General features: G+C 51.5%; 2 protein-coding genes across 3 annotated transcripts; one reads left to right on the plus strand and one right to left on the minus strand.

Annotated features, from left to right (window-relative positions):
* Positions 1-770: 770 nt before the first annotated feature.
* HEPACAM (hepatic and glial cell adhesion molecule) lies at positions 771-5,336 on the minus strand. 2 transcript variants are annotated; one of them, XM_065738342.1, is made up of 7 exons: positions 4,977-5,336; positions 2,972-3,313; positions 2,461-2,742; positions 2,278-2,371; positions 1,712-1,782; positions 1,574-1,644; positions 771-1,491 (listed from the first exon to the last, which is right to left on the minus strand). In XM_065738342.1, exons 1-7 carry the CDS (start codon positions 5,038-5,040, stop codon positions 1,273-1,275), a joined length of 1,143 nt encoding a protein of 380 aa, XP_065594414.1. In that variant the 5' UTR covers positions 5,041-5,336; the 3' UTR covers positions 771-1,272. The 2 variants fall into 2 exon arrangements, with proteins under 2 accessions (XP_065594414.1, XP_065594413.1); XM_065738341.1 differs by lacking the exon at positions 4,977-5,336 and having other exon boundaries at positions 2,972-3,395.
* A 1,146-nt stretch (positions 5,337-6,482) lies between these two features.
* On the plus strand, positions 6,483-21,127 carry CCDC15 (coiled-coil domain containing 15). The gene is made up of 10 exons (XM_065738306.1): positions 6,483-6,647; positions 8,553-8,702; positions 9,423-9,611; positions 10,198-10,338; positions 13,862-14,020; positions 15,711-15,830; positions 17,612-17,715; positions 19,740-19,919; positions 19,987-20,135; positions 20,883-21,127. The coding sequence occupies exons 1-10, from the start codon at positions 6,483-6,485 to the stop codon at positions 20,996-20,998; spliced, it is 1,473 nt and encodes a 490-aa protein (XP_065594378.1). The 3' UTR covers positions 20,999-21,127.
* Positions 21,128-21,129: the final 2 nt, after the last annotated feature.

The raw sequence follows: 21,129 nt of genomic DNA on the forward strand, positions 1-21,129 counted from the left end.
GGAATCCTGCAGCAGTGCAGATGGGTGTGCTGAAGAGCAGGTGATTTTCACAGAAAATCCAGAGGCAGCAGATGACGGCTGGCAGCTGCGAGGGCGCTGCTCACTGCTGGGACTTGGGCCCACGTTTGGGTACAGTGCAGCCAGGGGGCTGGGGGGGCTTTCCTCCGGTGTGTTGGGTGTGTGTGCACAGGGGAGCCTGCACACCATCTTGCATGCACGGGACTGTAGCCACGTGCACAGCACTCGTGCATATGCATAACGTGTGTGCTCTGTGCGTGTTCTCCCACACTCCATGCATGCTCCTTGCACGCGCCCCATGCATGCCCTCTGAACACTCATGCTCTCTGCACGCTCCACGCACACTTGGAGCACACTCCAAATGCTGGCACGCTCTCTGCAAATGCCATGCACACTTACCTGCACGGTCCATGCACACAACCTGCAAAGGTACTTCTGCTATGCAATCCGTTCCACCTCAGCTGCATGCTTTGTGCACGCTCTCTTGAGATGCTTTTGACATGCTTTATTTATGCACTCTTGCATGCTACCTTTGCACACTGTGTGCATGCTCTCTTGCATCCTTTGTACGTACCCTTGCTCCAGACTCCAGGCTGCTCTTTCCACATGCTCCATGCACATTCTCTTGCACATGCATGCTCTCTAAGCACGCTCTGTCTGCATGCTCTCTCCACATATTTCATGCACAGTCTTTGCGTGCTTTGTTCACGATATTCCTGCTCACTTTGTGCACAGTGTTCTCCTGCATACACTCCTGCATGCTCTCTTTGCACACCACAGACATGCTCTCTGCATGTTCTGTGCATGCCCTCCATGCACACTCAGTTCACACTCTGTGCAAGCTCTGTCCGTACTCACTCTGCTTTTTTTCTCTCTGCATGGGCTGTGTACACTCTCCATATGCTCCACCTGTGTCCTAATGCACAGCCCGTGCAGTGTCTGTGCACACTGCCTACAGTCTCTCTGTGCACGCTCTGTGCACGCTCACTCCACACGCTCCATGCTCACTTTCTCTGCAGATGGTGTGGGCTCTCTGTGCATGCTCTGCGTACATCCCATGTATGTGTATGTGTGCTCCCCCTGCACCCCACACCCAGCCCCATGGCCACTACAGCAACACCCCAGCGGGGCGGGAAGGGCGCAGCTCCAGCAGAGTTCAATACCAAATTAGTGACTCCCCGTCGTGCCCCACGTCACCCCTCCACGCCTGGGCCGGGCTGGGCCATGCATGCGTTCCCCAGCAGCACCGCCAGCTCAGGCACTGATCTCCAGGGCGCTGCCTTCCTCCTGCTCACGGATGGCGGGGACCCCGGTGGCCCGCAGCAGGCGAGCAGCGGAGCGGGATCGCGCAGGGGACCCGGGGGGTGAGCGGGGCGGCCGGGCTGGGGCAGGAGAGCGATGGTAACGGCGAGCACCGCGTCCAGGAGAGCGCCCAGCGGGAGGAGAAGAGTCCTCCTGGGGTGTCGCGGTGTCCTGCAGGGACAGCATAGGAATTGAGGTGAGTGCGATGTTCCGGATTGCATTGCAGCACATCCCCGTCCCACCGCCCACTCACCTGCTCCTTGAGGATGTAGAGGGCCAGAGGGGTCTTGCGATCATGGTCGGTGCCACGCGGGATGGTCTCAGCTGCGGGAAGGGGGGTAGGTGGGTGCCCACGGCGCAGCGCTGCCCGTGCTGCCGGCACCGCACTCACCCTCGTGCTTGGGGTGCTCCTCGTCCTGCTCTGTGTAGTCAGGGGGAGGTGGCTCTGTTTGCTGCTTCGGCCTGGAGAGGGAACAGAGGCTGTGATGATAGTGATCACAGGTAATCGTGATAGTCACGGTGGTGGTCATGGTCATGTCGGTGCTGGTGCTGATGGTCATGGTCATAGTCATTGCCATGGTGGTGATGGTGATGATGGTAATGAGAGAATGGCCCCAAACACAGCCGCGGGAGCCTGAAGTACCATAGTGAGAGTGGGATGGGCTGAGATGGGATAGGATACGATGGGACAGAATTGGGTGACATGGGATGGGATGGGATGAGGTGAGAAAGGACATAATGGGGCAATTTAGGATGGGATGAGATGGGATTAAATGGGATAAAATGAAACAATGGAACAGGATTCCATGGGAGGGGAGCACATGGAATGAGACATGACAAGATGGGATGGGATGGAAAAGGGAAGGATAGGATGGGATGGAACAGGGAAAGATAGGAGGGGATGGGATGGGTTAGGAGAAGGATCCCCTTTATCTCCTGTATTCCCACAAGCCATACTTCTTGGAAGGTTTCCAGCAGGCACAAACAGTCACCAGAGTTACGAGGAGGAAGATGCCACCCGTGGAGAGGATGATGTAAAGGGAACTCCGGCCTAGGAGAGAGCAGTGAGGGGGGAAATACCCCCAAAAGCTTAACCAGGAGCACCTGCCAGCAGTGGCCAGCTGTGGGGACACGTCTTACGGTAGACAGTGAGCTTCACGGGGACACTGCGGCCCTGGCTAATGGGGTTCTCCACCAGGCAGCTGTAAACATCATCATCTGCCATGAGGACACGGGTGATGGTGAGGATCTTCTGGTCAGGGGAGAGGAGGAGGCGGGAGTCGTTGTTCAGCGGCCGCCCGTCCTTCAGCCAGGTGTAGGTGGGCTTGGTGCCATTCTCGTGCGAGCAGTTGAGGGTGAAGAACTCACTGAGCTCCAGCACTGTTGAGGATGCCACCAGCACTTGTGGCTTTGAGATGGGGACTGTGGATGATGGGAGCCCAGGTGACACCAACGCCCTGAGAAACATGGATGGACCCAGGGGATGGGGGGAGGACCTCAAAACCCCACTGAGAACGTGATTTGGCTGCAAACAAGCTAGAGCCACCTCTCCACATGGCCAACATAACTCCCTGCTGCTCAAATCCCTCCCAAAACAAAACTGTCCCGGTGGGAAAACCCAAACGTGTCCGGGCACCCTCCTCGCCCTTACTGTCCACTGTGAGGTTGATGGTCTTCTCGCCAGTGAAGGTGTCGTCGGTGATGGAGACCTCCACCTCGTAGCTGCCCTCGTCGGCCAGCAGCAGCGGGCTGATGAGCAGCGAGCCGTTCTCCAGCACACGGATGCGGTCACGGTAGTCGGGCCGCAGGTTGCCGATGATCTCGGTGCCGATGGACTGGACGACGGTGACGGGTTTGTCCCGCTTCAGCTGCCACTTCACCACGGGTTTGTCGGGGCTGGCGCTGGCATAGCGCACTGACAGCAGCGCCGCTTTGCCCGCAGTGCCGCGCACCAGCGCCGACGGGCTGGTGATGTTCACCCCCGCCAGCAGACCTGGGGACGGGGGGAGACAGCGGGCGCCGCGTCCCGGCTCTCCGAAAAAGGGGAAATCCCCTCCCGGAGCTGCGGCGAGCATCCCCAAGGAGCCCTCGACTGCAGCACCCCCACTGTCTGCCTGGTGTCTTTTAAACACGCATACGTTGCCTCAAAAAAGCGCTCTGCGAGGTCTGATGCAGCTCTGCAAAATGCACTGGAGGGGCTGATGCGACCGTTTGCAAAGTGCACGGAAGCACCGATGCAAAGTGCATCGGTGGAGTTGATGAAACCCTTTCCAAATGCATTGTGGAGCTGATGCAACTCCTGCAAAGAGCGCTGCAGGGCTGACGCAACCCGTGGCAGAGACGCACGCACAGGGATGGGATCTCTGCATCACACCCCCCGCTCTAGAGGATGCTCTTGCCCAGACAGCACTCCTCCCCCCGTGTGCAAGCACAGTGAAGGGGATTTACCCCCCGTATCCCTCTTTCAAGGGGACCTACCAGTCCCCATCACCCCACAGGGAAATGCAGACTAGCTGAGCTCAAAGCAAACAACACGGCTTACAAAACTGTTCTCTGGAGAAAAATAAATACACAAATAAATAAGGGGGTTACTCTCCAAAACACCCTATCTCCACCGATCTGAGGACTTCATGGGTGCCTGTCCAGATGGCATCACCCGGAGGTGAACGAATACCAGACTGAACGGGAGAAATCAGCTGGGGAGGGAGAGGAGGGAGGCGAGCAGAGCAAGAAAGGGTTTAAACAAGCTCGAAAGTCACGGGACCTATTGGTATGCAGCGTCCGTCCATCCGCCCTCCCCAGCAGCCGTGAAGCTCGGCCTCAAAAGGGCGCTTTGGGGTGAAACTTGGGGGAAAACCTGGCCGTGGGGTCAGGATGCAGCCCCTGCCCTATCCCTCGTACGTAGCTGAGTGCCTGCTTTAATCACAGCTCTTTGTTTTTTCAGGCTTTTGGGGGGGGATAATGGGAGGAATTTAGGGATCATCACACAAACCTCCCCAAAACCCTAATGCTTCCCCAAAAGGCCAGTAATTTCTTCAACCCTTCCCCTCCACTGCATGTTCTAATCTATTAATTAATTAATTAATTAATTTTGGAATGCAATACCAATGCACTTTGCATCCTCAGCCCAACATCTTTTGTGCTATTTACGGGTCCAAATTTCAGAGAAATGGTGCAAAACAGCAGCTGCCTTCCTGCACCAGGCCCAGGGTGGGGGCCAATGCCTCAAGGGGGTCTAAGTTCCCAAAATCATTTTTTTTTTGGGGGGGGGAATTAGGGAACTGTGATACTTTGGGGTGAGCTGCAGTGGGATGGGGATAACAAGAGAAAACTGAGGCGACCAAAGGGCTTTCGGGGGAAGGTGAAGAGGGAGCAAGGGTTTGGGGAAGGCAAGGAGTTGCTGCCAGATCCTGGGGGGCCACCCCCGTCTCCCAGCACAACCCATTTTCCCTGGAACAGAGTTCATTTCACATCTTTCAGCCCCATTTTCCCCCTTTCCACCCCTCTGCCCAGAGAGGTAGCAGCACGCGTCCACCTCCATTGCACCCCAACCATCCCCAAACAAATCCCCCATTAAATTCACTCCCGCCCTATTTAGGAGAATAAAGGAAAAAGGGGGAAAAAATCGTGGTGCAGGCGGTGCCAGCCGCCCCTACCTGCGTGCAGAGCCAGGAGCCAGGCAGCGGGCAGCAGGCGCGGGGTGCCCACTGCTCCCCACATTTCGGGCTGGCTGCAGGGGCCCCGCTCTGCGTCGCGTTCCCGCTCCGGGCACGTCCCTCTGTGCTGCTGGCCCTAAGCCCGGGCAATTTTTTTCCCTTTTTTTATTTGTCCCTCGCTCTCTCAATAGAGCCCTGTGTGTTTCGCCTCCCCAGCAGCCCAAGCTGACACTTGTTTGGGGAGAAATCACCCAGATTTGCAGTTTTCCACTCTGTTTCCATGGGATGGCTGCAACATCCCATGGGATTTGGGGAACGGGGTGCTGCATCCCAGGTTCTTGTGAGTTTCTTTTTGTTATTTTTTTTTGGGGGGGGATCATATTTTGCAAAGCTGCCCCCACCTCCAACCTGCACTCCCTTTTTGCTGTTTCCAGGCTGCGTTCCAGCTCCAGTGCCAATTAGTTCCCGGCACGGCTCAATGGGGCAGCGGGAGCGGGGCAGGGTGCCCGGAGCTGCGTCCCACAGAGCACTGCCAACTCGTCACACCACCGCGTTGCGCTCCCCCGCGCTGCCTGCATGGCTCAGAATGCTTCAGGGGATGCTCAGAGGTGTTTGGGGGTGTTTGGGAGTGGGGGGCACTGGGGGATTTTGGGGAGACACTGGAGGATGCTCAGTGATTTGGGATGAGTTTTTTGGGGGAGTGCTGAAGGATGCTTGGAGGTTTTTTGGGAGGGGAACTGGGGGAACTTTCAGGGATTTTAGGGAGATGTTGGAGAACGTTCAGTGATGAGACACTGTGGGGGATCTTTCAGGGGGGTGGTCCAGGGAGCGCTACAGGGGAGCATCAGGGGTGCTCAGAGGGACTTTCTAAAGGGATACTCAGGGAATCTTCCCAAGGGATGGTCCAGAGAATGATTTTGGGATGTTCTGAGGGATGCGTTAGTGGGACGGTGTCAGGGTGCTTCGGAGATGCTTGGACAGACGTTTTGGGAGACATTTTGGGGATGCTTTGGGGATTTATGCGGACTGTGCTCCTCAATAAATGTTCTCAGGGTCTAGATTGCGTTTTCAGGATGCTCTGTGGGATGTTTCAGGGGTTCCCCCCCCCCCCCCCACTTTCCGCCCGCGCCGGGACGCGAACCGGGGACGTTCAGGAGCGGAGGTGCGTGGGGGCGTGGCGGAACCCGGGGCGGGGCCGTGGGCGGAGCTGTGGGCGGAGCCGTGGGCGGGGGCGGCGGGCGGAAGTGGCGCCGGATTCAAACGGAGGGCTGAGGCGGAAGTGGCGGTTGGTGCGGGGTCTGTGGGTGCGGAGTGGACGCGCCGCTCCGGGGGGGCGGTGCCCCCGGGACGCGCGGGGTCCCTGCGGCGTGGGGGGTCGGGCGGCTCGGTCGCGGGTGTGGGGGTGAGGGTGTGGGTGTGGTTGTTTGTGTGTGTGTGTGTGTGTGTAAGGCCGCGGGCCCGCGCTCACCGCCTCCGTTCCTCCGCAGGACCCGGAGCCGCGTCCCGATGCTGCCATCCCGCGGACCGCGGCCGCGAGCGCCCCGGGGGGGCGGGGTCCGTCCGGCGGGGCCCCGCCGGCCGCGCGGAGCGGTGCTGGGCGAGAGGAGCTCGCGCGTGGCCGCCGTGGGCGCGTGGGTGGAGAGCGGCCCCCGCGAGCAGCGCCGTGCGTCCGTGAGTGCCTGGGCCCGGGCGGGTGAGCGCAGCGCTCCGTGGGAGCGCCTCTCGCGGCCTTCGGTGCGGTGCCCGCCGGCCCTTTGGCACGCGCTCCCAATTGGTTCGCTGCGTTTTCTAAGAGAAACGTTTTGATTTCAAAACCAGACCGCTGGGGACCCTGCCTGAACCTATGGAGAGCTGCTGTCGATTGCTTTTATGCGCCCCCCCCCCCCCCCCCCTTTAATTTTATCTGGATCTATGCATTTCTGCCTCGTTACCAGCATCTCACCTCTACCACACCCGACAGAGCTCACAGTTACCTGCTTTTTGCCCCATGGCAGTGCGCCTTGTATTGTTTGCCACCTCCCTCTTTGTGCCTGAGGGTTTGTGAGCAGAGGTTTTATTCCAAGTCGCAGATTTAAAAAATAAATAAATAAATGGTGTAGGGTTTGGAGCTGATCTCTGCAGTACCCCATTAGAAACGCTTAAGAAAATCTTCTCTAGTGCTTATCTCAGGGATTTCTGCTTTGAGGGTTATTGTAAGAGGACTAAAAGTGCATTAAATATAGGATGATGAGTTCAGTCCCCTGTAATTAATGTCAGAATGTTACAGAGGTTCCTGTGCTTCTGCAATGATTTATTTCCATATTGTAATTTAAATTCTGAAAGGTTGAGATAATATATGGAAATGAATTGTCTCTGTATTCATACAACTTCCACTGCCAAACTTTGAGGTGAGCTGGAGCTTTCCTGGGGCTCAGATTTTGAAGCCAACTGGGAACTGCTGGTCCTTGCTGGGGGGCTGAGCCCTGGCTGTTTGTCAGAGCACCTTCTGCACATCTGCCACACACCAGCTGTGCTCGTGCCTCCCCTTTGCCCTTGTGCCTTCAGGTGTGGACAGAGCTGTGTGAGGTTTTTGGAGCTTGTCCAATGCACCTGCATACAGCAGTGAGTCAGGGAGCATGGCGAGTTGGAGATGGCATCTTCAGTGCTGCTGGCAGTGCCTTCGTGCTGTGGCTGTGCCAACAGGGCCCTGCTGCCATTCGTGTTCCTGGCAGTGAGGTGTGGGGTGCAGCCATCCGTGTGATTTGAGGTTGTAAAAGTTATGTGGTGGGTGATGTGATGTAACCATACCGGCCCCACAGCCCTGTCAGCTGCTTACCAGTGGCTCCACTTATTGCCCTTCATTCTCTTCCTCACAGCTGTGTTTGATGTGAAGCAGTATAAAGCTGAGTGTCTAAGTGAATAAAACTGAATTACCCTGCAGCAGGTGACGGTCTGCCCCTGCAGATCCCTTTTCCAGGGTTCTGCCCAGTGACTTTACTGATCTGGCAGCCAGGGAGTGGAGCTGGTTTTCTTTAAGCCTTGGTAGCGTTAGCAGGATTCTCTGGCATGGCTTCAACTGGGAACTGTGAAAACCTGATAGGTCATTCGTTTTTAATCTTTCACTTTGGATGGTAAAATCATTGTCAGAGCAGTAGCTCTGCCTGTGCTGTGGTCTGCAGTGTTTGATACGCTTCCAGGGCTGCTCTTGCAAGATGTTTAGTGAAAAATGGATATGGGTCATTGTACGGAGCATTAACGCGACCTGGGCCACCCTGATTCTTTGGCTTTCAATGTTTGAGCATCCATTTGTGGCACAGTGATCAGGGGTCACTGCATTAGGCGTGTTCTTATTTTTCCTTTTTGTGCATGAGGTCAAAGTAGGAAGTGTGACTGCTCTATAACAGCACATCTAGTTAGATTTGATTCCAGCTGATAGCAGTTCAGTAGATGTTGTCCAAGCTGGTGCCATTAGTATGAAGCTCTCTGAGTGCTTCTTGCCTGACCTGCAGGTACGGGTCTTTGGGGGAGAAGCAGCAGTATGAGATGTTATCCTGCAGTGCTGCAAAACCATGTGATACCTGCTTTCAACTCTTCCAGGCTTCGGCACTTCAGGTTGAGGAGGAGCTGAAGGAGCAGCAGAGGAGGAAGGCAGCGAGGCTGAGGCACTTCCAGGGAGAGGTGAAGCGGCGGGTGAACCAGCAGGTCAGGATGAGGAGAAAGCAGCAGCTGCAGAGGTCCTGTGAGGCGGTGAGCAGCCCCCTCCCTGCATTCCAAAGCACTGTGTCCCTCTAAATGGGGAAAAACACCATCAACCCCAAGTCAGGGTGTTAGTAAGAAAAAGCCAGGAAATCTGTGGCTCCAGCAGGCTGCAAGTGGCAAGCCCACAAGTAAGGCAGGCCAACACCTTGGCTTGCTCTGATGCTGAAGGTGCACTGAGCCTGCTGCCCTCTCAGATCTGTACAGTGTTAAAAAATAACCAAGCTGAGCTGTGAATGGTGTGAGTGTATCCTGGTTGCGCTGGGGGAAAGCAGCCTGTTTCTGCCAGTCTCTTCCCATAGCAATTCACAAGCAGCACTTCCATGGCATATTCATATTCTCATTTCCCTCCAAGAGCTTGTTTTAGATGATCCTTTGAATATATTATTTAATCCTTTCTCCTTTTAAAGTCCAGTGGTGGTTGCCAGAAATTCACATTACAATGAGAGAAAGGGAAGTACTGAAGTATCAGCAGTTCTGGACACCCCAAGGGTGTTGGGCTGCTTCCAGCAGTGAGAAGGCACAGTCGAGTGGGTACGTCCTCACTGCTCAGAGCAGAGAGCTGCCAAACCGATGGTGTTTGCTTGTGGGACTTTAGTGTCTTGGTTTTAACCTCAGAAAGGTGCAATCCTGTGAGCTCGGCGTGAGGCACGTGCCAGCCAGGTGGGAGATGAATTCTGGACATTTGCACGTGGCTTTTTACCCTGGCAGGCAGAGAAGGAGAGCAGCCTCGCTGTGCAGTGCTTCAGCTCCGTGCTGCACCTGACACCCAAGAAGAACACGTGTGTGTTCCGGAGCCGCCCCGCGCCCGTCATCTGCAGCCCCAGTGCCCGTGCTGCCCTGGCACAGCAGCAGGAGCAGGGGGTGCCCACTGAGCCCTTCCAGCAGCAAGCTGCCCAGGTGCGTGGGGCCCTTCCTCTCTTATCCTTTCCATCCCTGTTCCATCGTGCTGAGTGCTTGAGGGTTGAGATGGAAGATGGGCAGTGTTTTGTTTTCTACCCTCTTTTATAACAGTTCCTTAATATTTTTTTGTTATGCTGAATGAAGCATTGGCTTACACTTTCCTTGCTTTTAACAATTACTAGTGTGTCACTCCATAGGACACTTATACTTGCCCCACTGCTTGTAGATGTGGTGAATTTCAGTTGAAACCTGCTGGAAATTCTCAGCTGTGACCTGTTGCTGTGCTGGGATGTCATGTTGGAGAAAAAGCACTAGATGGTGCCACCTCATTGAGCTTTTGTCCTGCAGGCCAAGAATGTGGGATCCTGAAATCTTGGTAAATGTGCTGTAGGGGCTGTCTTAAGTGCTTTCAATAGCGATGGTTACTGCAGTTGTTCCTTTTTAATGTGTTTATCCAGGAGCTGGAGTCGAGCAGGGCCCATTGGGACACCTCTTTTATGTAAATGAATTCCATGGTGCAGCACTTGTGGAAAGCATCCGTTGACCTGCTGTCCTGTCTGTCCTTTTGTCCCTCTCCTGACAGCTTAGCAAAGCCATGAGACAAGTTCGGCACAGGCTGGCGTCGTGTCGGACAGTGCCCAAAGGCGCGGGGCCCCCGGAGCTCCCGGGCGGCACGTGGAAGCTTGGCCGGAGGCAAGACATCCGTGGGGCAGCTGGGCAGGGGGTGAGTTACCTGCGAGGCTGTGGGCAGGGCTGGTGCTAATTACAAACCCAAAGCATCGCTCGGGGAAATTGTTCAGCAAAACCTGTGGTTTTGTGACCCAGGTGGTGATGTCCCTGCCCATGGGTGAGCAGAACCCAAGGGCTCTCTTGCACGGACACTTCTACCTTTGTTCTTTCAGCCACCTTTCAGAGAAGGCAGCAGGACAGGGTGGGTGGAAACACCTCTGTTTGCAAGATTAATGGAAGATAAACTGGGAAGTAAGAATTCAAATAATATTTTAAAGGCTTAGATTGTAATCTGGGGATCTGGGAGGAATGTGGTGATCAGCCCACCCCTTGTGTGCCCTTCAGCGAACTTCTATTGCAGCAGTCTGTTTTGTGCACATGGCAGAGATCTGGAGGACTTTCCTGATTCAAGGCTGGCTTCAGGCAGGTAGTTGTTGGCATGCATCTCCTTTTCTCAGAGCACTAAGTACATAGGAGCCACATAACAAGATTAGTCCCAAGTGCCTGACCTTTTGTGCTGTTGAATTTCATCCTGTTCTGATCACTCAGGATCAGCTTTATGCCACAGTTATTGGCATAACCGTATCCTGCTTTGTATGCCAAGACCTTTTTTTAACTGATGTACTTTGCCCATCTGCAAGTCCTGCAAAACACTAGCAGCAGCTCAGCCTGGTATTTTGTCTCATTACCTCCACTGGAGCCAGCTTCCTGCCCATCTTGCACTTCTTCATTCTCTTCTCTTTTCAGGTTCATCAAAGGTGAAGTGCATTTTGGCTAGCTGTTATCTAGAAAATGCCTTTTACATAAGGACTGGTCTGGTTCTTCCTACTCTGCACTGTTGGATGTCTGTTCAAGAAAGTCAGGCTTGTTAACAAGAGTTGCAAAAACACTGTAATTATGGCTCGAGAAACTTGCATCTATTTCAGACACTACACATACCTTCTATTTAAGTCCTTGATGCGTTCGTACTGCTCAGCAAGATGGAGAGAGAACACCACTGTTAGTGGTGGTGTAGCCTGACATGAGTAACACAGTCCCTGCCTGTGCAGGGCAGGTGCTCATAGAAGACAACAGGGTGAGAGATGTGTGGTTGTCCACAGCAATGAGGAGCAGTGGGGGGTTGTGGGTCACCCACCCTCCTACCTGAGCTGCAGAAAAAGGCTATTCTATGCCTTCTTAAAACCTCTGGCAAGAGGCTCTGATAGCTTCCCTGGGCAACTTTAGTCTAGGGTGAATGTGTTAATTGATTGCCTTGCTTTCTTTTATTACTCCAAGATGTCAGAGAGAAGAGCTCTTACGTTAATGTGAATCTTTTTTCTTGCATACGTGCCTGGTTTACATGGTCATAATTAGGACAGCAGCTTATTCCCTTCTTTTTAGGTGTAAAGGCTGTTGCAGACTTAACACTGATAAATTGCTGCTCTTCCTTTGTGTTTGCCCTGGTTGAGCTTCCTTGTGTTGGCTTCTCCATGCAGTCTCTTTGATTTGGATGCAGGCATTTAAACTGTTCTCAGATACTTCTGCATCTTCACGTGACATTCTGGGGTCTGCAAATGTAATCAAGGCACTTCTTTGTTCCACCACCCTGGCTGATAATGAAATTACTAAACAGAGCCCACTCAGTCTTTCTCTTTCTCAGCAAACCCAGTGTGACTGAGTCTCAGTAGTGATTGTCATCAGAACCACAAGTCCTTTGTAATGGTTTCATGTGATAGATGCTTCCTTCCCAAACTGCTGAATTAGGCCATGTCAAAAGCTGGGTTAAAACTGACATATGTGCCCATTCCTGATAACCTAGGCATCCACTTGCTTCTAAGGGAGGCTGCTAGCAGCTTGTCTGCCCGTCTTGGAGGGAGCCCAGGGCAGGGCCTGCACACTTACAAAATAAGTCTCTATTTGTGGGAATAATCAGACCTTTTTCCTCCCAGTCCTAGTCCAGGATTTTCCTTGCTGTCGTTACTAGCTCACGTAGCTCAGAACAGTTCTTTGGCTGAAAACTGATGCACAGGAGGATAAAGGGGTGTTGTTTCTGGTGTCCTTTGATAGCTGTCCCTCTCCTTGTGTACTGAGCCCCCTTACTGAAAGCCTGATTTCTTGTTGCCTTGATGCATCTTGTTTTACTTACAGCCTTGGCCTTTGTGGAACTTGTTTTATGTCCCTGCTTGCTTGTGTTGTCTCCTACATGATTCTTTTTGTAATCTGACCCATGCTCCATTTCCTCCATGCTCACACTGATCACAAGCACCAAAAGAGCTTGGAGCTGAGCCAGGTTTGTCTCACACTATGCATTGTGGCTTTCATCTCCAGTGGCGTGGCTTGTACTTGCTCAGTTAGCATTGTTTAATAGATCATCTGCTTCTTCAGTTTTGTTGTTCACCTTTCCTTTTTTACTGGGAAGAGTTAAAAAAAAAAAAAAGTCTTGCATTCCCTGCGATTGTTAAACAAGAATTCTGTTCCTGAAACCATCGCTGTTCTCTCCCAGGGATTTCTTTTCAGGTCAGACACTCTTCAGAGATGTTGTTGGTCTGTTTCCTGCTGCATGTCTTTCCCAAACAGATACCTAGATTGCAATTGAGTGGAAATTACCTGTCCTGCATTCTGGGTGATCCTGCTCATCAAGCCCTTCATTGCTTTGCCTTTAGTGTTTGTAGGTCTCCAGCATGATAGCACCCAAATTCTTTTCCCCAGCTGATCATTCCCCAAACATATATTTTTATTTCCCCAGCTGTTTCATTTCCTTCTGTCTTCAGGGCTTCAGAACATCCTTGCAAGGCAATAACTGTTGCTCTGTACTCTCTTGTCCTCACTGGAAAAGCTTCAGTGTTGTATTTCTGTCATTCTGGTGTTGATAGAGTAGTTCCTATGCCAATCAAGTAATTTCTTTTTCAAACTGGCTCCAGGCTGTCCTCCATGCCTCATGCGCTGCGGCAGCACAACCATCTTGAGCGATTCCTGGCTTGACCCACATTCCTCCTGTTGACACACCTATGAGCACTTCTGCTCTTCTCATCCTGTCTGTTCCTATCTTGCTGAAGGGATGGCAAGGGAAAAAAAAACTGGCTCAGAGCTTGCTTCTGGCGTTTCGGTTTTCAGTTTGTAGGAAACAATCTGCTGCCTCTCAAAATATTTTAATATCCTTATAGGAGCCTGCCCACTTACCATCTGAACGAGCACAGAATGAGTGTCACTCAAGCAGTCCTGCTCACCCCACATCCTTGCAGTCAGGAAGTGTTGCCTAGGAAGGTCTTTTTCTTTCCTTCACCCCCACACACTTCTGTCCCTGATTCTGCAGTCGGAGAGAATGTAGTCAGGAGCTGCCCTGCTAGATTTTCTGGCTCTTGTGCCCTGTGGTGATGCTTGAATATATTGCACTGCTGCTTGCCAGATCTCAACTTGCTTCCCAGAGCAGGTGCCCTGAGGTTAAAGCCTCTTCTAACCCTTACTCGAGGACATTGCCTTTGTGCTCTGCACTCAAAGCAGTCACATTCAAACCTCATATTTCCTCCTCTCCCCTCCAGGAATCAGTGCTGTATGCCCCAGTGCCCACTGAAGATGAGAACGAGGAGCTTCTTCTAGCAGGACATCATGATCTTCCAGCTGAACTACAAGAGCAGGTGGCAGCCCCACGTCGGGCTGAGCAAGATGATGATTTCTACATCAAAATGGAATTTAGAAAAGTAAGACGTGAGTCTGGGTCAGTTGTTCTTACAAAGTGCAAATCTTTGGGAGTTAGGTTCAGGCAGGGGCAGTGAGGCTGCTGCTGTGCTTCCATTTGTACCTTCACACCTGGCAAGCTCGTGCCTGCTGTCACCTGTGATCAACGCAGGCTGGAGAAGAGTGTGAAAGCAAGGTGAGATTGGAGAAGGCCCTCTGGCACACACCACACACAAAGGCTCTGCGAGAAGGTGTCTAGGAACTTTGTATCTTGATCTGTAGGCATAAAGGCAGCGTTTTTAAATGCCAGAAGGCTGTTAGTGGGTAAGTGTAATGAGAGCTCTTGTGCCTGCTCTTAGAATAGCCGTATCGTTTCGACGTGACGCTCTCATTGCTTTAATCTTAGTGCTGCAGCTTCCAGAGCAGTTCTGTGTGCCTGCCTTGTCATGCCAGTTGGCTCGTGCTCAGCAGAAATCTGAGACGCAGCGTGCAATTGCTTTAGGTGCTTAATCAAGCTCCAGGCTGGGGCAGGAGGACCTGCAGCTACCCTGTGTCCTGCTGCCCTGCTGGAGGCAGTGGTGGGATGGGAGAGCTGTGTGTGCATCAGACCATCTGGAAACCTTATTTAAAAGGGGAAAAAATAAGGTTTTTATCGAAGGAATGAGCTGACATCGCTCACCGTCGCCTCAGGGATGGGGAGAACACTTCCCTTAGGGGCAACATTAATGTGCCTGCTCCTGAGAAGGGATCTAATATATTAGCAGTGGGTTTTCTGTGTTCTGGCAGAGTTTTATTAAGCATCTGAGGCATGGAAATGTTTTGCCCTTTGGGTTACTTGGAATAGTTAGCAAATAGTTTATGGCTGTAGCAGCATGTGCCCAACCTTGCCTGATGACTGGTCCAGCTGAAATACTGACTTGACAAATACTGTGAGTGGAGTGAAGAAGGCAGAGGTTTTGGGAGATGCTTCCTGCTGTCCTCTGACAGTTTTCCTGTGTTGCTGTTGTTTTCTTGCACTTCATGGAGCTCACAATGACATCTCAACAGGTGAGGGGGTTCTATGAATCCCTCTTTGAACTGAAAGAGAAAAGTTTCAGGGTACTTTTAGAAGTGTTTTCCCAAAGCTTTGGTGCTCGTGCTCCTGTATGGATACAGAACGTGTCTTCTGGCTGGTGATGGGGAGAAGCCAACCTACTGGAGTGGTGTGACACTGATAAGCAGCAGAGCTCCACCTCACTGCTCTGTCATTCCCATTCCTCAACAGAGCAGGGTGAGAAAATGTGATGGAAAAACAGCTTTTGGGTTGAGATGAGTACAGAGATCACTCACAGATTACTGTCATGGGAAAAACACTTATAGCATAAGGGGATTAATGTAATTTATTACCTATTGATAACAGATTAAAGCAGTGAGAGCTAAAAGCGAACTAAAACTACTTTGCTTCCTATCCACCCTTCTCCACCTCTTCCTGAGTGGTGCAGAGGAACAGGGAATAGTGTCCAAGTGCTCCATCTCTGCTGCTCCATCCTCACAGCTTCCCTGCTCTGTATGAGTCCATCTGCAGGGTGCTGTCTTTTCAAATTGTTCCTCTGTGCAGTTAATGCTGAGTGTGTTACCTCTGGGGATCATGCACAGAGGACCCATCTCCAGCCTGGAGGACTTTGCTGGGGAAAGATGAAGGTGCTGATGCTGCTCTCTCATATTATCTTTCAGTTCAGTGATGGATCAGCTAAGGATTTGAGCCCATCTAAGTCTCTGCAGAGAACAGCCCTTGGTTGTCGAGCTCCCCTTGTCCTCTGGGCTGGCATTGACCAAGAGGAAAGCAAGAAGCAGGTTTGTCTGCTGCAGCCAAGTGCTCATTGTTTTATATCTGTTTTAGGAGTGGAATGCACTGAAGCTAGGTGATGCTGCTGGCTCAGATAAGAAGCCTCAGGAGCAGCAGTGGTGCGTGAAGCATCTGCTGAGTTGTCAGTGCTGATGGTGTCCTGAGCAAACCCACCAGGTTCTTTTTTTAAGGTCTGTTGTGACCCCAAGTGCCAACACTAGTTGCTATTCACATGACATATGGGATCTGAATAATGCAAAAATGTTTTAGGAGGAAAGATTTGATTCATGGTTCTTTGCAAAACAAAGGCTGAGAGGTGTTGAGATCTGTTTCCTGCAGTTGCATGGAGAGCGTGGAGCTGCCAAAGATGTGAAATAAAAAGAGAAGAGCAAATGAACAAAGCCCCTGTTTATCTGGTTTGTGTGTAAGGCTGGAGTATAAAAGGTTCCCAGCGTATCAGCACGCAGCAGGAGGGGCAGGCACAGCCTGCAGCCCTGACTCCTGCAGGAGCTTGGCTGCGCTCAGCATGAGCTGCTCTGCTTGGTCAGCACGAGGCAGGGAGTTGCCTCCCTCTTGGCTGGCCCTTTGCTCAAGCAAAGCAGCACTGCTTAACTCCATTCAGGAGTGGCTGGAGCATGCTGGAGTTTGTTGTGTGCTGCTAATGGGATCTGGCTCCTTTCTGTAGCATGCTGAGGGTCTGATTTAGTCACCAGGACCAATCTGTGGCCAACACTTTGGCTCACGTTAATATAAGAGATGCTAAGAGATTTCTTAAGGAATCTCAGGGAAGCAAATGGCTTTTTTTTTTTTTTTTTACTGCTTCCTTCTGACTTGAACTTTTTTTTTGTTAGCTTCTTTGCAGTCTGCAGCCTAAAACTCAAAAGGACTTTGAACAAATTGTGTTTTTGTTCTTTATGTGCATTTTCTGACAATCTGATCCGGAAATTCAGTTGAGGTTTCTAGAAGACATGATGGCAGCTGGAGTTTGTCAGACCGTTCCTTCCCCCCACACCCCCCCCTTCATTTCCCTCTGCCCCTTGCTTTGTATCTCCTTGGCTCTGATCCACCCTGAGATAACTGGTTTTGCAGCAGGATCTTCCGTGTGGTTTTTTTCCATCCAGTTTTCTGTGCTTTCAGCCTGCCAATCTCTCCTGTGCTTTTATCTCCATCTGTGCAAGGCTCTCTGCAGAGAACAGGGTGGACACCCTCAACCCAAAGCTCTTGGTACTGATGAGAAAATCCACGCCTTGAGCTTGCTGGTATCATGGGGGTCAGGCACACTGCTTGCTGACTGCTTCCCCTTCCAATGGGAGAGCTTTGCCTATGAGCTTTAGCCAGCAGCTTTCCTCACCCTTGCTGCAGCTGTAGGTATAAGCTGAAGCCCAAACAGTCTGCAGTCCTGCACATGGTGAGTTTAACTTGGTATTGTGCACTGTTGTTTGTAGCTCTCTCCTTTAGTGGAATTAGGTGAGAACAAGGTCTTTTTCCAGGAGGAAAGCAAGAGTTTAGGGATTTATCAGATGGGGGACTCTGTATCCATAGGAGGGTCAGTCACAGCACTGGTACAAAGCTCCCCGGTGCCTCAGGATGCTTTGGTTCTCCTTTCCTCATCTCTCCAGCTCTTCTTCAGTCCTGAGCTATTAAGAGATTTCTGAGGATCCTTTGGAGAAAGTGAGGTTTCCATCCTGATAATCAAGCTCCAGAAGTCAAGCTGGCTGTCTGTACTACGTGATGTTAGGTAAGTCTGCTCCAAGATGTCCTTCTCAAAGCTGCACCTTCATTCCTGCAGCGCCAGAACGAGTTCCTGAGGTGCAGGCGCCTCTTCATGAGCGTTGAGCGAGAGCAAGTGAAGGAGCAGCAGAGGCAGAAGGAGCGGCAGAGGAGGACTGCTGAGTGAGTACATGTGGGTGAGCAGCACCCTGTCACTTGCCTCTTGCAGCCCAGCCCCCAGGATGTGGAGGCTTTGTGTAGGCTGTGCAAAACCACCTGTGATGGGTCCTATTCTTTCTCCTTTGCCTCTTTATCAACTTTTAGGAGTGAATCAGACCATCAGCTGAAGGAAGCCTTGTGATACAAATGTCTCCTTGCTGTTTTAATTAATTTAACCCAAGCAATTAACTCTGGGATGGGTTTCATTCAGCTGAACCAGGGGCAGAGACCTTCAGGCTCTGCTGAGTCCTTTAGAGGTGCTCAGCACTTCTCTGTTCAGTTTCTGAGTCCCATGCAGCTTGGGGGGAGCTGAGGTGTCAGGCTCAGAGAGATGCAGTTCACCACAGCACAGCTCCCTGTGACACCAACACCCAGACCACATCAGAAACATTGGGGTGAGATCACATTGTTCTTAAGAACTGAACTTTTCCGGAATGTTTATGTCAGACCCTTCACCCTCACAGCTATAAACATCTATATGGCATAATAAAAACTTTTCTAGCATTTGGTCCCAGAATTGAAAACTCAGCATCTATGTGGAAGTTTCTCTGTGTTTTGGGGGCTGGGTCATCTTTCCCATTTTGAGTCCTTAGGAGAAGCTCTGCAAATTCCCACCAGAAGAGGAAAGATGCTCTATCTTTTTGTCTTTGACTTGCTCTGGAGTAAAATAACATATCTCCGTGATCCCCTTGTTCTCTGATGCTGGTTCTGTGGGACCAGGCTTTGAGGGCAAGACTATTCTCTTCCTTTCCATTCAATTTAAGCACAGTTTCAAAAAACAAGTGTAGCCCAGCTGCCACCTGCAGCCAGTTCCAGTCAGTCCGAGGGAGCAGCAGCAGCATAAATGCTTCAGACCTTACATGACAAGGTCAGCCTGCTGCCCTGCAGTGTCATGATGTCCTGATATATATTTTTTGTGGTAATTTTTTTAGACAGAAATTGCAAGGAAATGTTTCTCCAGCCACATTCCTGAAGGTTAAGTTGGTACTCAGAGCTTTGGAGACCCTTTCTTGCCCTGCAAGTGCTGGCAAGACGTTAGGGACCTCCTAGTTAGTGATAGGGCCTTTTTTTTTTCCTCTTTTTTTGTTTTTCTAGTTGCAGGGGCTCTGCTGTGCCTGTGGGCTGCTCAGCTCATGTGCAAAGAAGAGCTGTTTTTGCAATTACTTTGTGTAATGCTAAGCTGGCCTTGGCCTTAGTTTCTATAGCAGAAGATTTATGACAGTGTAGTTAAGGCACTATTACCACTTCATAAAAAAGAGTTTATAACTTGACAAGAGAAGTTTGGCTTCAGTACTTTCGTTCTCAGTGTTCATATTTGGCCCAACAAATAGAGTAACATCTGAAATGTCCCGTTGGATTATGCTTCCTTCCCCTGTCTTCTCCCCAGCTTTGATATTCTGAATGCCTTTTGGCCGTGATCAGTGTGCAGTGTGATTGCATTTGGTACTCATCAGCAGGAATGAAATGGCACATGCTTTGGTTTAAGGTCTCTGTGCTCTGTAATTGCCACTTTCAAGAAATACAGTCCAGATGGCATGGAAAGGGCTGCAGTGCCATGTAGGTGCAAGGGAGATGGAGGCAATGGAGGAAGGTTCAATAAATCAACTTCTTGAAGCCTGTTTAGAGTAGGTGTGGGATCCTTGGTGTTCTGCTGTACTTCTGTAGCCTTATTTTCCTCATTATGGAGTTCTTGCAAGAACAGCTTACAGTAGGATCCAAACTGCCCAGTTAAAAAAATCAAAAGTGGGGAGGCTGAGCAGTTACCTGCTGCACTCTGGGTGGATATAAAGGACCTCAGGCTCTATTCGTGGTTTCTTAAGGGTGGAAGGGCATCTCAGGAGGCTTTTTAGGGCACTGCAGTGGGCACTTGGAGGACAGGAGCATGTGTCAGTGTGGGTACCCACAGCACAGCGCTGGTCTGGGTGTGGAGGTCGTGTTGGGAATCTTCCCCCTCTGAAGAGGTCAGTGAAAGCTCTCTCTGTCTGCAGGATTAAGAGTGAGAAGGAGAACCAGCGCCAGATGGAGGAGCAGAGAATGCAGGAGGGGGCTGACCAGCGAGAACCCTTCCTGGGGGAAGGTGTCTGTGAAGATCTGGCCCAGCTTGAACTGGAGGAGAAGAGGCTAAAGAAGGTCAAGCAAAAAGAGCAGCAAAATAAGGAGTACATAAGGTGAGCTGGCAACAACTGGACCTCTGCTCTTTGTGCAGAGCCCAAGTGACTGCTTTGTGCCTTGCAGGTACATAGAAGCTTTAAGAGCCGAGGTGAAGGAGAAGATGAAGCTGTACAACATTGACTTGCCTCCCCTGTGCTCCTGCAGCTCTGACTTCTGGGAATCCCACCCTGATACCTGTGCCAACAACTGTGTCTTCTACAAAAACCACAAAGGTAGGAGCTCCTGCATCTCGAGAGGGGATAGCACAGACCCAGCTGAGGGTGTAGATCTGACTGTACTGGGAGAAATCAAACCTGACCAGATGTACCTGAAGCACACAAAGGCATCTTACTGCACAGATGTGCGCCTGCTGCTGGCTTTCCTAACGTGGGACTGGGGCAGCCAAGGGGAGAAGCCAAGTGCTGGTGCCTGGGGAGAAGCCAAGTGCTTGACTGCTCCTTTCCAATCCCTTCTACCTCTGTCTCTTCAGGGGCTCAATGGCATCATCAGCCGAATGCCAACTTCTGTGTCAGAGCATTAAATAAGTGCTGTAATGTAGTTATGTTGATGGGGAGAACAAACAGACTGGTTAGGGGCATGGGAGCCCACTGGCTTTTGTAGTGCTCTCCTTAAATGCCAAAACTGCTCTTGGAGATTGCTTGCAAGGTGACGGAAGTCTTTATGTGAGAGCACTGATCTTGGCCGAAAACCTGGCTGAGTAATTGGGAGCCCTCTGCTAGGTGGTTTTCCAAGGTGTAGAAATGGGAGCCTTATAAAAACCTCTGGCTCACAGTAGTGCTCTGTAATGGGGAGGCTGTACAGCCTGCAGGGTGTAAAAAGAGTGTGGAAGGCATCTTGATGAATTTTGTTTTTAAATAGCAAACGAGTAGAGGTCTTTTCACACGTTAAAAGCCTGAAGCTTTGGGTTGTAGTGAAATGCTCATCTTGTAACACTTCTGCTTGCTCCCTTTCCTTCCCAGCCTACAGCCACGCACTGCAGTCTGTCATCTCATCCTGTGACCCAGTGGATGGAAGGACGAAGCTGCCCCTCCGCCACCTGGCTGCTCTCTGCACCTGTCCTGCAAAGCACGTGTGAGGAGGGCAGCGGTGTCTCCCTGTGCTCTGGGAGCAGAGGCAGTGCTGTGGTGTCCCAGTGCCAGAGCTGCACTGTTCTGGTGCATTTGGCTGCTGCTTGTGCTCAGATTTGAATTGCACATCTTGGACTTG

Source organism: Cyrtonyx montezumae, unplaced genomic scaffold (genome assembly GCF_038088225.1).
Source record: "Cyrtonyx montezumae isolate F1298 unplaced genomic scaffold, pur_monq_1.0 scaffold_22, whole genome shotgun sequence".
Classification (NCBI taxonomy): domain Eukaryota; kingdom Metazoa; phylum Chordata; class Aves; order Galliformes; family Odontophoridae; genus Cyrtonyx; species Cyrtonyx montezumae.